Here is a 13,627-nt window from a genome sequence, read left to right as displayed (position 1 = left end):
CAGCAGTTACTTAATAAGCTGTAGAACTGAATATAGGTGGTCTTCAGCCGTGGAATATTGGTTCTTTGGAAGAATGTTGGAAGAAAGCAGCCATTTCACTTAGTTCCGTATGACTTAGTTCAGTGTAATGTCATAATATTCATTGTAAAATGTTGTTTGAATTAATGTTATGTGCACAAAACCCGATGCTTGAAAACATTTTTTATTTTGATTTTTCAGCTACTTTTGTACCCTTAGAATGGGATTAATATTTATTTTATTACTGGTTGCTAACGCTTTCTTAGTTCTCTGCAAAATCAAGCCATTTTAGTCTTCTGATCTTGTGAAAGAACTAATGTTCTTTCATTCAAGGGATGGAAGAAAGCAACTGAAACCGAACAGGTTGGAGCTAATTTTCCTCCTGCTGTCTTTACAGTTCTTAGATCAATACAAACCTTCTCATTTCACTGCAGTTTGTCTTAAAATGATTATTCATGTTCCAGTATTTGAAATTGTGTAATGTGCTTTAACTTACTGTGGTTTTCTTATTTCAGGCGACACATCTGCCTGCTGAAACAATGCGGGTAGTATTAGAGCGTTGCTACAATGATTTGCGTCTTCTGACTGTATCCAGCAAAACGCTGAAAGCTGAAGGCTTTTTTAGAAGCAATAAGGTAGATGTTCTGATTTTGAAACTGTTCATGTATCTGCATGGCATCATCTGCAAGACCGTGTTGCAAATGGGAGGGAAGTCTGTAAAATTTATTAAGTGTAACAGTCATTTCACTATTCTCTGAAGTATTAAATATTGTCTTTTTTTGGTAACTAGAAAATACTACAGTGCCAATGAATTCTCTGGGCTGTATATTAAACCTGGTGTACATAACAAGGGAGAGCAGATTCATAATCAGAAATCTGGTTCATATCAGAATCAGAGGTACATACGGTGCTGAGTCTAAAACCTTTATGAGTGATTTGTAGGAGTTATCTCCTAGGACAGAATGGTTGGCATTACTCTGAAACCTATCTACTTAGTTTTACCTTATGAACAGCTTCTGAATGTGGTTGAAGTTCTTATGAAGCAAACTTCAAAGCAAAGAGCAAGTTTTTTGGTACATCTTAACCTTAAATTCAGGAATTCCCCTAGCCAATCTTGTATTTTTTCTGAAAAGACTTATACTATTCCCAGTTATAGCTCAAATAGAACAGAATGGTTGGTAGAGGCTCAAGTGTATTACTGAGGGCATGCATTCACAAAAAGAATAAGTACTTGAGTAACACTTGTAATCAAATAACATTGGTAGTGTTGTTCTCTATACCATAGTAGCACACCTTCCAGCTGTATTACGTGTCATTTGGCTTTGAAATATAGGCTCAAGCTGACAGTATACTGGATGAGCAAAGATGAGTGAAGGCTTTGATTTACAGCTGAGCAAAGTGATGTCACTGACTTGTTATTCAGTTACTTTAAAGCCTTTCACATTCACATGGTGATCTTTGAGAAAGGAAAAAAGAAATTTGGTCACTTGTTCTCAATTGCTCTGTTGTTTACCTGTGTATGCCTTTCAAGATTTCTTATTTGTCATGCTGTGCTAGAAAGTAAAGACTGTACTTGTTGATCTTGCTATTGCTGCAGCTAGTGTTGCACAGACTAGAGCTTCATGTTGTAAATAGTGCTTAGTGCAGCTGGTTGGCCTGGTTGCAGGTCACTCTAATCTGAGCATGATTATGAAAAGGGAAATTGTCACTAAGCTGGACTCCTTAGTTTCTGTCTTAAAAATATATTTAAGAATGTTTGCTAGATGACAGCATTGCTTATTGATGTAATGTGTGCTCAGTCCTGTCTGTTTGCTGTTGTTGCTTTTATTGTTTAATGTAATGCTACATGGTAAAACCACTCTTGTTTTATGTTTAGGTATTTATTGAAAGCTCAGAGTCTTTAGATCGTCATGTGGCATATACAGATTCTCACTTATGGAAACTTCTGGATCGTCATGCAAATACAATCAGACTGTATGTCTCATTACCAGAGCAGTCGCCTGGATCTCAGTTCAGACGATCCATTTATCAGAAGCCTAGCGGAGATTTGGGCAACTTGGATGAATCCTGTGAAAGAGTAAAAGGACCTGCAGGCAACATGAAATCTGTTGAGGCGATTCTGGAAGAAAGCACTGAGAAGCTTAAGAGTTTGTCCCTGCAGCAGCAGCAACAGGAGGGTGATAATGGAGACAGCAGCAAAAGCACAGAAGCCAGCGATTTTGAAAATATCGAATCCCCTTCAAATGAAATAGACTCTTCAGCATCAGTAGAAAACAGAGAACTTGAAAACCAAATTCAGATTTCTGATCCAGAAAACCTCCAGTCTGAGGAACGGTCAGATTCGGATGTAAATAATGACAGGAGCACGAGTTCGGTGGACAGTGATATCCTTAGTTCTAGTCATAGCAGTGATACTCTATGCAATGTGGACAATGCCCCGATTCCCTTGGCTAATGGACTGGATTCTCACAGTATCACAAGTAGTAGGCGATCAAAAGCAAATCAGGGGAAGAAAGAAACCTGGGACACAGCGGAAGAAGATTCTGGCACAGACAGCGAATATGATGAAAGCAGCAAGAGCAGAGGAGAAACACAGTACATGTACTTTAAGTCAGAGCCCTACACTGCAGATGAAGGTTCAGGAGAAGGGCAGAAATGTATGTATCTTTTTATTATTGCATGCCTTAAATGCTAGTAAAGTGTAGTTGATATTATTTTTTAATTCGTATGCAATGTGAAGTCTAATCACAGTTCTTAAAAACTTGTTTTATGTCAAATTAAAGCTAATTAAAGTGCAAGGATGAGACGTGGTGTCAGGTTCAGTTACTAGCAGTTAGGTTTCCAGTGAGTATGTACTTAAACATTAAACGCTCTTTTCTTCCTAAGAATGTGTTACATCTGTCTATGATGCATCTGTTTTCCTCCTGGTGTAGGGATTTTCTGGAGAATGAGTTGAGTTGTTGTCTAGTGAAAAGGAAGTCACTTTACGTGCTGAGGATGATTTGCCTGTTTCAGAATGTGGTTAATTACTGTGATTTGCAGAGCAATAATTCTGTTAACATTTCAGTTAACAAACTTGAAAAATCCAAATCATTTTTCACTTGATGAAAATTCGAGTACACTTTACATTTATCAGTTAATTCGGTAGACTGTTGCTTTTATATTATTTGAAACACAATAGGTACAATGGAGCTCATGGCAAATAGAATGAATATGTAAGAAAGAATACTGTCATACAGTATATTCTTGCCCCCTCAGCTCCCTTGCTGGCAAGATAGTATGAAAAACTGAAAACTGCAATATATTTGGCCTTCTGCAGCTGCCGCTCAGCAACAATTAAACCATCAGTGTTATCAACATTGTTTTTCTCCCCAAGCCAAAACAAAGCATGCCAGGCACTAAAGGAAAAATCAACTCTGACCCTGTTGAAACCTAAACGGTGTCGTTGGTGGTTTAAGTCCAAACTACGTATGCTAAGAAATGTGATTTCTAAAGGCAAATTCCGTACGTTCCAGAACTTTATACAGCCAGAATATTTTTAAAATACAAAACTATTCCATGTGAAAAGTCCTTAATCTAAACTTGAGCTTGCCTTGTAATACTGTGTGACATTCTGGAACAGAGTTATAACCAATCTTTTTCATTCTGAAAATGTTGCTGTTTGAGAAATAGGGTGGTTTGGAACTGCTTTGTCTTCAGGACTATCAGCTCATAAACATTTCAAATTCAACAAAGCTCATACAAGTTATGGTAACGCCCATTATGTTAACTAGGGTTGTATATATGAAAATGATATGGTAGACTGCATCCTTTAATATCTGAGTGTTTCATGCTAATTTCATCTTCACTTTTGTTTAGGGTTGATGGTGCATGTTGATAAAAGAATTACACTGTCTGCCTTCAAGCAACAGTTGGAGCCTTTTGTTGGAGTTCCATCCTCTCACTTTAAAGTCTTTAGAGTCTACGCCAGCAATCAAGAGTTTGAGAGTGTTCGGCTCAATGAGACACTTTCATCGTTTTCTGATGACAACAAGGTTATTCAGAAGTTGTTTTGTAAAAAAGAAATGCATTTGTACAACACAGCCAAGTTTTAAGATAATAATTTGCAACTTCATGTTACTTGTTGGTTTAAATCACTGGTTTAATCTTGGTATTGGTACAAAACATCATTTGGTTGTAATGCCAGCTCTAACAGACACCTTTCCTTTACAGATAACTATTAGACTTGGAAGAGCCCTTAAGAAGGGTGAATACAGAGTCAAAGTCTATCAGCTTTTGGTAAATGAACCAGAGGTAAGGTGTTGTTACAATGGTGATTGATTAATAGTGATTCAGGAAAATATTAGTAAGTGCCTTGGCACTTTTTCCTCTGAAATTTTTCTTAAAAAAAACCTTTTCTCTCTGAGCTTTTCTGCAGTTTCCTTTAAATTAAGAAAGGGAATTTCAGGCTGTTTTTGTTCAGAATATGCAGTTGGAATGTGATCTGCAATCTTTCAGATGTCTTTATTTCTGCGGTGTAGATAGAGGACAAAGAAAGATCACTCTTTGTTTTCCTTAAATGTGTGAAGTTTTATAGTATTCTTTCCACATAGAAACTATCCTGGGTCATTGTTGCTGTTTTCAGTAATAGGAAACAAATAGAACTTGCTGCAATCATGCAGGGCAGGTGGTACCTAAAGGTGGGTGCCTTTCCCTTCTGCATCGGGCAGTCCTGAAGGAGTCTAGAAACAAAAAGACTACCTTTCTTGTAGTAATACGACTCGCTTGTAGCAGCTTTTGAGATGTGAAAGGGATAAAAAGTTAATCTCGTTGTATAGATGGGAGTCTTTAAAAGTTGATGTAATGTGCATCTTAATTTCTGATTTTATGGTTTGGACCAAACTGCAGAATATATATATATTAATAAGGGAAAAGTGTATGGTACTGAAACTGAACTAGTTAAGCAGACAATAAGATTAGTCCAAGAATAATTTCCAGTCATGGTGTTCTGGCCTATCTGACCAGTGTTAGCCAGGACAGTGTCAGGTTTATTGTCATGTGGCTTATTTATCTTAAAAGCTCTTTCAACAGCACAGTCCAAATTGTTTGATATGTTAATATAATGACAGCAATTAGTAATTTGTGGACCAGATGCTTCTTCTGCAGTGGTGTGTAGTTGGTAGGTTTTGAGGAAGTTGTCAAAGGGTGACTGCAGTGCAACCAAATCCTGATTTTAATCAGTCTTGTTTACAGAAAATGATTACTTTGCTAGGTGGGTGGGACAGGTCTCAAAGATGGGACACAAGATCAGAAAGCAAATTACTTTATTCAACTAATTTCTTTAATGATTTTCTATTTATTATGTTTGTAGCCATGCAAGTTTCTTCTAGATGCAGTTTTTGCTAAGGGAATGACTGTCAGACAGTCCAAAGAGGAGCTTCTCCCACAGCTTCGAGAGCAGTGTGGCCTGGACTTAACAATTGACAGGTAAAGAAATTGCAGTCAGGGCTGAAGCTAAATGACTAAATATTACTTTAAAGTGTGTACCTTTTCTCCTGTGGAAGGAAGAATATTAGGAAAGGAGCAGGAATACATTACTGTTTAAATCCAATTGTGAATAAAAGCATTAGCTTCATCATTTTTGGCTTTCTTTTCATGTAAAATGATAGAGGGAATTGTACTTACCTTGAAATGTCTTTGTGCAAAATGACTACAGGTTTAGATGAAAGAAGTTTTAACCTCTGCAAGAATGATTTTGTTCTGAAAGAAGAGCGTTAAGTAAATCTGTTCACATGCAGACAAAAAAGCATGAAATAGTAACAACCTTTCCTGTTGAGAAAAGGAGTAAAAATGTAGATCTGGGCCAGGTACTTTCTACTGATCTCACTGTGACTTGGCCAAAGGATTTTTGTCTGCCACACGTGTATTGTGTTGTCTAATGCTATATGTTGTCCACTGGCACATACCAATATTTGATTTCTGTGTACAGAAACCATTATAATTAGTGTTATGCTTGTACTTATTTCTGTTACTTGTCCATACCAATATTTACTTGCATCTGAATACAGCTCATGCTTTTATAATGTGTCTGTATTGATGCAGTAGAACCAAGGATGTAAACCAGATATGAGTCTTCCATACTTATCTCTCCAAACAAAAACAACAAAAAAAGGCAGGGGTAACTTTTGGAAGCTTCTGGTAATACCCTGCCTATGCTGCATAGGAAATTGTTTTCTTCCTCCAAGTCCCGATGGATTTCTTGCACTGATCAAGTACTTGCAGGCTTATTGTCTTTGAGCAATGATCAAGTACATGCAGGCTTATTGTCTTTGATTGGTATTGCGCTACCAGACAGTGGTAACAACATGCTGTCAGGATTATCTTAGAATGTTAAAATTATTGCTGCTAAACTTTACCAACCCTCATATAAATGAGTTGTGTTTCAGTTCCACCAAAAGAAAAAACTGCAATGGCCCACTTTTAATTCCACAGCACAGTTAATTGGTTGAAAACTTTCCTCTGTCATTTATTTACAGGTTTCGTCTACGGAAGAAAACCTGGAAGAACCCAGGGACTGTGTTTCTGGATTATCATATCTATGAAGAAGATATCAATATCTCAAGCAATTGGGAGGTTTTCCTAGAAATACTCGATGGTAATAATAATACGGACAGAAAGTGAAAATCATGATATAGCTTTTATTTAGAGAATGGTAGAAAATGCAATTCCCTTCCTTCCTTTTTTATGTAATACTAATACCGAAGTGTATTTTCAAGAGTAATTTGAGGGAAAAAGATAGACTGTGCTGTTTTTTCTCTGGCGTTTCTCATCAAGTATAGATAAGGAATGCGGATTGCATTTGCTCACAACAAGCATACTTGCTTTAAGAAGTCCAACATAACTTTTACTCCAGTAGCATGAGCTCTTCTGGACAACTGATGGATGGTGGTGTTTTCAATTTTAGCAATTATGTCAAAACAAATGCAAGATAGTGAGATGAACACTTGGAGGTTCTGCAGTCCTGCAGATGGACTGGAAATATGTATCAGCTCACACTTGAATTGTTGTTGGAGGAGCATAAGGCCAACTGCTTTAGAGTTCTATCAGCACTTCTTTCATCTCGTTCTTCAGCTAAGCACATTAGTTAAGTAAATAATGCAACTTAGAGCAATTTACAGCTAATTCTTTTGGAATAGTGGGTTTACATCCTGTCACTGTTACATGCATATTTAAATCAGTTCTGTGGTTCAGAAGGAAGCTTAGGTTATTGCTTCAGATGTGGCAAGAAGGATTTAATTGATTGTACCTTCATTTTGGACAACAGCTTAGGTGCTGAAAGGTAGCACAAATGCAGTCATAGACAGAAGATGTTTAGAAGCTTCAACAGTGGTGGTTTCATGTACCACAAGCATGTAACGGTAGACGTGAATGTTGAAGTTGTGTGTTCTGTAGGCCAAATTACAAAGTTGTAAACCAGTTTACAAGTGGTGACATCAACCTTTTCATATTTATGCGTATTTGATTGTGATATTCATGGTGTTACCCTGTCTACCAGAGAAAGCCTAATATGTGAAATCTGGAGGCAATACATATTTTAAAGGTGATAGTTGTAAAACTGACTTCAGTAAAAGGAGTGTAGCTAGTGTGTGAAAGCTAGAAGTGGTGTGAAAAGCTCTATGTCAGGAATTGAAGTGAAGCCTTGTGAATAGTTACCAGATTGCAGAGGAAAGTTGTGCAAATGCGGGATCAGAAGGTCAGACTCTGATGACAGATTGTTTGAAATTAAGTCTTAGTCCGGCTTTTCCTGTTCTTTCTCCTCTTCTTTGGTAGACTGCCTGCAGCATACTGAGTTATGTAATATTTAATGGGCGGGTTGTGTGTGTGCAATGCAGCCTTCAATACCCGAGTGTGCATTTGCTATGGATAACCCCTAATTTTAAATGAGCTAGTTTGTGATGTTAATGTAATGAATTTCTTTCTCTTTCTAAGGAATTGAAAAGATGAAATCTATGTCACAACTTGCAGTTTTATCAAGACGATGGAGGCCATCAGAGATGAAGCTAGATTCTTTCCAGGAAGTAGTGCTAGAAAGCAGCAGTGTTGAGGAATTAAAAGAGAAGGTAAAATGTACAAACAATGCAAGTGTCTCATGGTTTCTGAATGCCTTATTGATGTCTTCCATTGTGAAGCATAGGGGTATCATGACTTCAGTACTTTTTTTTTCCTCCTAAGGCCAGAACTTTCCAACAGGCAAGCATATGTGCCATACTAGTAGAAGTGTAGAATAGGGAGTGTGTTTTATTATGGGACTATTTTATTAATTTGGTTTATCAAAGGGTTCTTACAAATGGTTGTTTATACATAAAAATATGAAGATGGAAGAAGGACCCCTTGGATGTTGATGCCAGCAGAAATCCTGTTAACAAGTCTGCCAGTCTTAATTCAAATATTAATAATAGGATTTCTTGTATAGGCAAGAAAGAGGAGCATCATTCAGCTTTCATCTTCATTTTTATCTGACGAGGAAGTCAACTCTTGTTTTCCTTTCTTAAGGAACAAGTTGCAGGGAGCAACTTGAAAGCCTCTCTAAAGGAATGCTGCTAATCTTTTGGTCACAACAGTAAGAGAAACATGAATTAGACATCTGTAGTAACAGATGTGTTCATCCAGATCTTTTCTTCCAGCTAAGTCTTATCAGTAGATAGTAGGGCTGATATATTTCAGAGATTTGCTGTCCTTTCTTAGTATTTGTTGATTTAACCTACTTTACTAAGGAAACAGGAGTTGGAAAATTAGGCTGGCTACTGGTCTGCTCTTATCAGTTCATTTTAACATACCGGAAGAGCTGATGGAGGCAGGAATCTTAAAAATGAAATGTCCAAATTTTGGGGAAGTAAGCAGCCAGGGATAAAAACAAAAGTGTAAGTTCATATCTGCATTGCCCTGGAGACAAGACTGCAGCCTGCCTTTGAGTTAAGGGCAAGGCAGTGCTGAGTCTGTGAGATTGCTCAGCAGATACCTAGCAGGTGGGAGTCAAGTGGGTGGGGCCGGCCTCTTTTCAGTGATAGAACAAGGTGAAATGGGCACAAGCTGATAGACAGGAGGGTCCATCTGAACATATGGAAAATCATCTTTACTGTGAGGGTCACAGAACACTGGAACAGGCTGCCCAGAGAGGCTGTGGAGTCTCCTTCTCCAAAGATACTCAGAACCTGCCTGAACTCCTCAGTGTGTGCTCTGCTGTACGGAACCCGCTTCAGCAGGTGGTTGGTCTCCATAACCTCTAGAGGCCCCTTCCAACCCCTATTATTCTGTGGTTATGGTAGGAAGTGTGGTGTATGTAGATGAGATTAAGGCATACATATTTTACAGCTTCATGTGCTCACCTGCTTGACTGCCATAGTTTTCATTTGGTATAGGGAGGAAACTGCTGGACCTAAAGGTTTATCATGAGGCAGTTGGTGACTTTGTGTCATAGATTCTATTAACCGTTTCTATCTTATTGTTGCCTTGCTGTGAATTCAGGGACGTGATGAAACTGCCACACCAGGTGTCACTTGTGTGACACGACGGTAATTCCAAGAATTCAGAAAGTGTCACTTTGTCATTTTGTACTAATCCTTTAGATCACTTGATGAGTGTGTTAGTCAACTTCTAGATTTGGCAGATCTGTGGGCTTATGTAGATGCAGCATAATGTTGTTGAGTAGTATTAAATCCACTCTTTTTTTCACTCCACAGCTGAGTGAATTAAGTGGAATACCCTTAGAAAATATTGAGTTTGCAAAGGTAAGATCTTTCCTTTTTCCCTCATATTTTATTGGTGTGAGTATGTGATTATGTAACTTTTTTTTTATCCACAATTGCTTCTTTTTAGGGTAGAGGAACATTTCCATGTGACATTTCTGTCCTAGAGATCCACCAAGACTTGGACTGGAATCCTAAAGTATCTACATTAAATGTCTGGCCTCTGTACATTTGTGATGACGGCGCAGTAATATTTTATAGGTACATACATTACAGAATAGTAATGCCAGAAATCTCTGCTTAAGATTTGAGGGGTGATGTAATCAACAGAAGCTTAAACATTCTACTTGTTTTCTAAAAGGAGAAATGCTTGTGTGAGAAGGTTGAAAACACAGAACTGTAGTATTTGGGTTTCTCGGCTTCATACGAACCTGACGATTAACTGTTTGGGTTTGCTTGTTTTAAGAAAATAAGTACTGTTCCCTTTTACTCACTTTTCTCTCTCAAGTCATGGCTAAATACAGAAGTAATTGCTGTTCTTGAGAGTGTATCTGAATTTCATCTAGCCGTTGGTGTTGTGATGGAACAAAGAACAGTCACAATTATTCACAAAGAGTGGGTGTGATGAGGTAGATGGAATATAGTCTCTGTTCTTGCTGTTTTCTGTTGGGTCTGCTGTAAGAATACTGAATAAAAGGAGACTCAGGTTAATATTAGTCACTGGAGAAGAAAAGCATTTGTGTGGAGTATTATGTTAGCTCAGTTTTGTGGTTTTTTTTTTTACTAAGCTGCACCAGGGAGGGGGAGCTAAAGAAATCTAATCGCTGTTGTAGTTAATGTAGATTTTTAACGTGTGTTTTCCTCTTAGGGATAAAACCGAAGAATTAATGGAATTAACAGACGAACAGAGAAACGAACTGATGAAAAAAGAAAGCAGCAGACTCCAGAAAACTGGACACCGGGTAACCTACTCTCCTCGTAAAGAGAAAGCACTAAAAATTTATCTGGATGGAGCACCAAATAAAGATTTGACTCAAGACTGATATTTGCTATAGCATTTTCCCTGGGGAATTTTTTTTGTTTCAAATAAGAAGGTTCTCTACTACTGTGTAGTGCCATTACGGCAGGACACTCATTAGGTGTAAAGCGCTGACACCAGCACTGGTTGGGCTGTGCTACCAATCAGCAGCGCAGTGCCCCGTTGGGTCGCTGTTTGACTTGGAATCATGTTGTGCACTATAGTCAAATGTACTGTAAAGCTAAAAGGGATGTGCAAATAAAAGATTAGAACCTAAAAATGGGTGGGGTGGGAAACGAGTGGAAATTTTTGAGGACAGCGTGCACATAGTAGCTAGTGAAACTAGCCTCAAACAGGATACTCATAGCTTAATAATAAAAGCTGTGCAAAGGCCATGAAAGAATCCTTTTTGTTTGTTTCGCTGGTACACACATTACCTCATCCGAGAGTCTCAAGCAAATGTTAACACCTTGGTTCTCAAAAGAAGCAAAAAGGGGTTGAAGATATGATGGAAGGACTCCAATTGCGAGGGCTGAGAATATTCTTCCACCAAACAGGTGCTCTTAGAGGTCTGGCTGAAGCGGCCGGCGGGTGTTGGTTCTTTTTGCAGAAGTGCTGTTGTAAGGTGAACTGACTTTTAGCAGGTTACGGAAGCTGAGCAGCTTTATGATATTTCATCCAATGTGTAAATAAAATTTGCCCTGTCCATTTAACAGAATTGCAGTTCAGCTACTTTCCATGGTATTTCTTTTCACATATCAACATCCACTGTGTACGTTTGAAAGTGTAGTTGCCTATTTAAATTTGTATTCGTTTTGTTTGACAGTGCTGGGTACTTTAGGGTTGTATTTCTCCGTGTTAATTAAGCTTTTGTTCTGTTTAGCTACTTTTTTGTACATTTTGGTTTTGAGACTATTACAAGTTTGCATCTCTCCACCCGTTGGAAGTCATTTTATTTTTGCCTGGAATTGATTCCATAGCTCTATGTAGTTAAGTACTGGGGCAGCCTTTAACACCTCAGCATATAAACTTGGTAGTTCAGGTGGTGGTGCAGAGAGTGACGCAGTCAGCATGCAAAAGCCTAGGAACAGCCATTTTTCTTGCTTTGGTCCATAAAGATCAATAGAGAACAATTCTCCTTAGTTTTCAGAAAGCCACCTAATTTATAACAATCAAACGATTTTGGTAAACTTTTTCATGCCAGATGCTGTTTACAACAATGAACATGCCAATAAAACATTTGTTCATTCTGTTGTGTTTTAATCATTAAATGTTGTGGGTTTTACTTGAAGAACGTCAGGATTACTTCATGGAAATGTGCTTTCCCAAGGCCATGGCAGAGCGGTAAGCCTGTTTGTACATGTGTGTATATTCATACACACTTTATAAGTTAAGTTTCCTTACCAGAATTCATTCCTTCCCAGTGAAATGATTAGGCTCTGAATACAGCTGGCTGCTAAGTTTTGCCACAGAGATGAAGGAGGAGTTGAATGAGACGCAGCAACAGGAAAAGCCTGAGGAATCCAGCAGCTCGAGAGCCAGGCACTGTAAGGAGGGATTCCCCCAGTCTTCCTTTTGTTTGAGCTGTACCACCTCATCTCTGACGTAAACAAGTCGGAACCGTAGAGGAAGCATAGAGTGCACACCATCCAGTAGGTAGAGTAGCTTCATTACACTTCCATCTATGCATGTAAATAGACTGCTGAAGTATCCTGAGTTGTTGGAAGAGGGAGAAGTTTGGCTAAGAAAAGAATTCCAAAAACTGCTTTCTTAGTCCTTAGCCTCATTTGGGAAACTTCAGTTGAACACGTTTATTGGAAGCTCACTGTAACCCTGTATGTCTTGATAAAGGTCTGGATATAGGCCCGAGGGGCATCCTCACAATGATTTCCTGTTCAGTGGTGAACTTCCCTCTGTGTCAGCATATTGGAATACATTCTGCATTGTTTGGGAAGACTTTGCAGCGTTTGCTTTATGTTCTGATTGAGTTTGGCTGCATTTTAAAGAAAGAAAAGACCCTTAAGTTTCAGATTAAATTAGTTTTGCAGAGATTGATTAATAGCAACAGGTGTTATTAGGGACCGAGGCACTGGGAAACTTGAAGGGAGAATTGTCTTCCTTCCTACGAAGGGTAATGTTTACGGGTAGCCCTTGCTCTCTTGAAGTGCTATTTTAGACAAGGGAAATGACAGCGAAGTTTAATTTATTTCCACTGTATGGATGAATTGACTCTAAAGTACAGGAATTTCAAATCTTAGTTGGGACAGAGAGGAAAGTTAAATGTGAACCACGTCGGAGAGCACATGTGTGTATATGAGTTGGTGATGGAAAAGAGTCCTTGAACTGAAAGGCTGTTCTCGTGAAATACCCTTCTTGCTCCTGGTGAAAATGTTTCATATTGATTCCAATGCCCAGGGAATTTGTTGAAGGTCTTGTATAGACTAGAAGTGGTGAGGGGCTTGAAGGCTAGCAGTGCAATCAGTAACTGCTCATTTAGTTATTGGTACTTGCTGTACAGATTAGCTGTAAGCAGTAGGGGATGCATTTGGGAAGAAGCTCTGAGAATACATGGCTGGAGCCTTGTGGCATCTTTCAGCATGTCCAATAATGAATGGTGATGTCAGTACTCCTAACAATCATTAACAGTGGAAGAACCATTGTAGTAAACCATTGAGATGGCTGAGTCAGTGAAATAGATGGATCAGATTTTCCTCTAGCTTGATACTGATTTCTTAAATCAACAATGTTGAAATGGTAATGCTAATATTCACATTTTGTAATGCGGATTAAAACCTATGAAGTATATTAGAAGCAGTAACTGCTTCCTAAAGAATCTTCTCTGGATCTAGACAGTCAAGAGGGAGAA

General features: G+C 38.4%; 1 protein-coding gene across 4 annotated transcripts in view; it reads left to right on the top strand.

The window, feature by feature from the left end:
• The window catches only part of USP47 (ubiquitin specific peptidase 47), a 48,907-nt gene extending 36,878 nt beyond the window's left edge, over nt 1-12,029 (top strand). For all 4 annotated transcript variants that reach the window (XM_072336937.1, XM_072336935.1, XM_072336936.1 and 1 more), the window contains 10 exons: nt 534-653; nt 1,895-2,675; nt 3,877-4,052; nt 4,231-4,311; nt 5,369-5,484; nt 6,534-6,652; nt 7,987-8,117; nt 9,738-9,785; nt 9,874-10,004; nt 10,612-12,029. In XM_072336937.1, the coding sequence (XP_072193038.1) occupies nt 534-653; nt 1,895-2,675; nt 3,877-4,052; nt 4,231-4,311; nt 5,369-5,484; nt 6,534-6,652; nt 7,987-8,117; nt 9,738-9,785; nt 9,874-10,004; nt 10,612-10,786 (1,878 nt within the window). In that variant the 3' untranslated portion in view covers nt 10,787-12,029. The remainder of the gene's footprint in view (nt 1-533; nt 654-1,894; nt 2,676-3,876; nt 4,053-4,230; nt 4,312-5,368; nt 5,485-6,533; nt 6,653-7,986; nt 8,118-9,737; nt 9,786-9,873; nt 10,005-10,611) is intronic.
• Nucleotides 12,030-13,627: the final 1,598 nt, after the last annotated feature.

Source organism: Excalfactoria chinensis, chromosome 5 (genome assembly GCF_039878825.1).
Source record: "Excalfactoria chinensis isolate bCotChi1 chromosome 5, bCotChi1.hap2, whole genome shotgun sequence".
Taxonomy (NCBI): Eukaryota; Metazoa; Chordata; class Aves; order Galliformes; family Phasianidae; genus Excalfactoria; species Excalfactoria chinensis.
The sequence above is the reverse complement of the archived record's forward strand: the minus strand, read 5'-3'. Positions and strand labels throughout refer to the sequence as shown.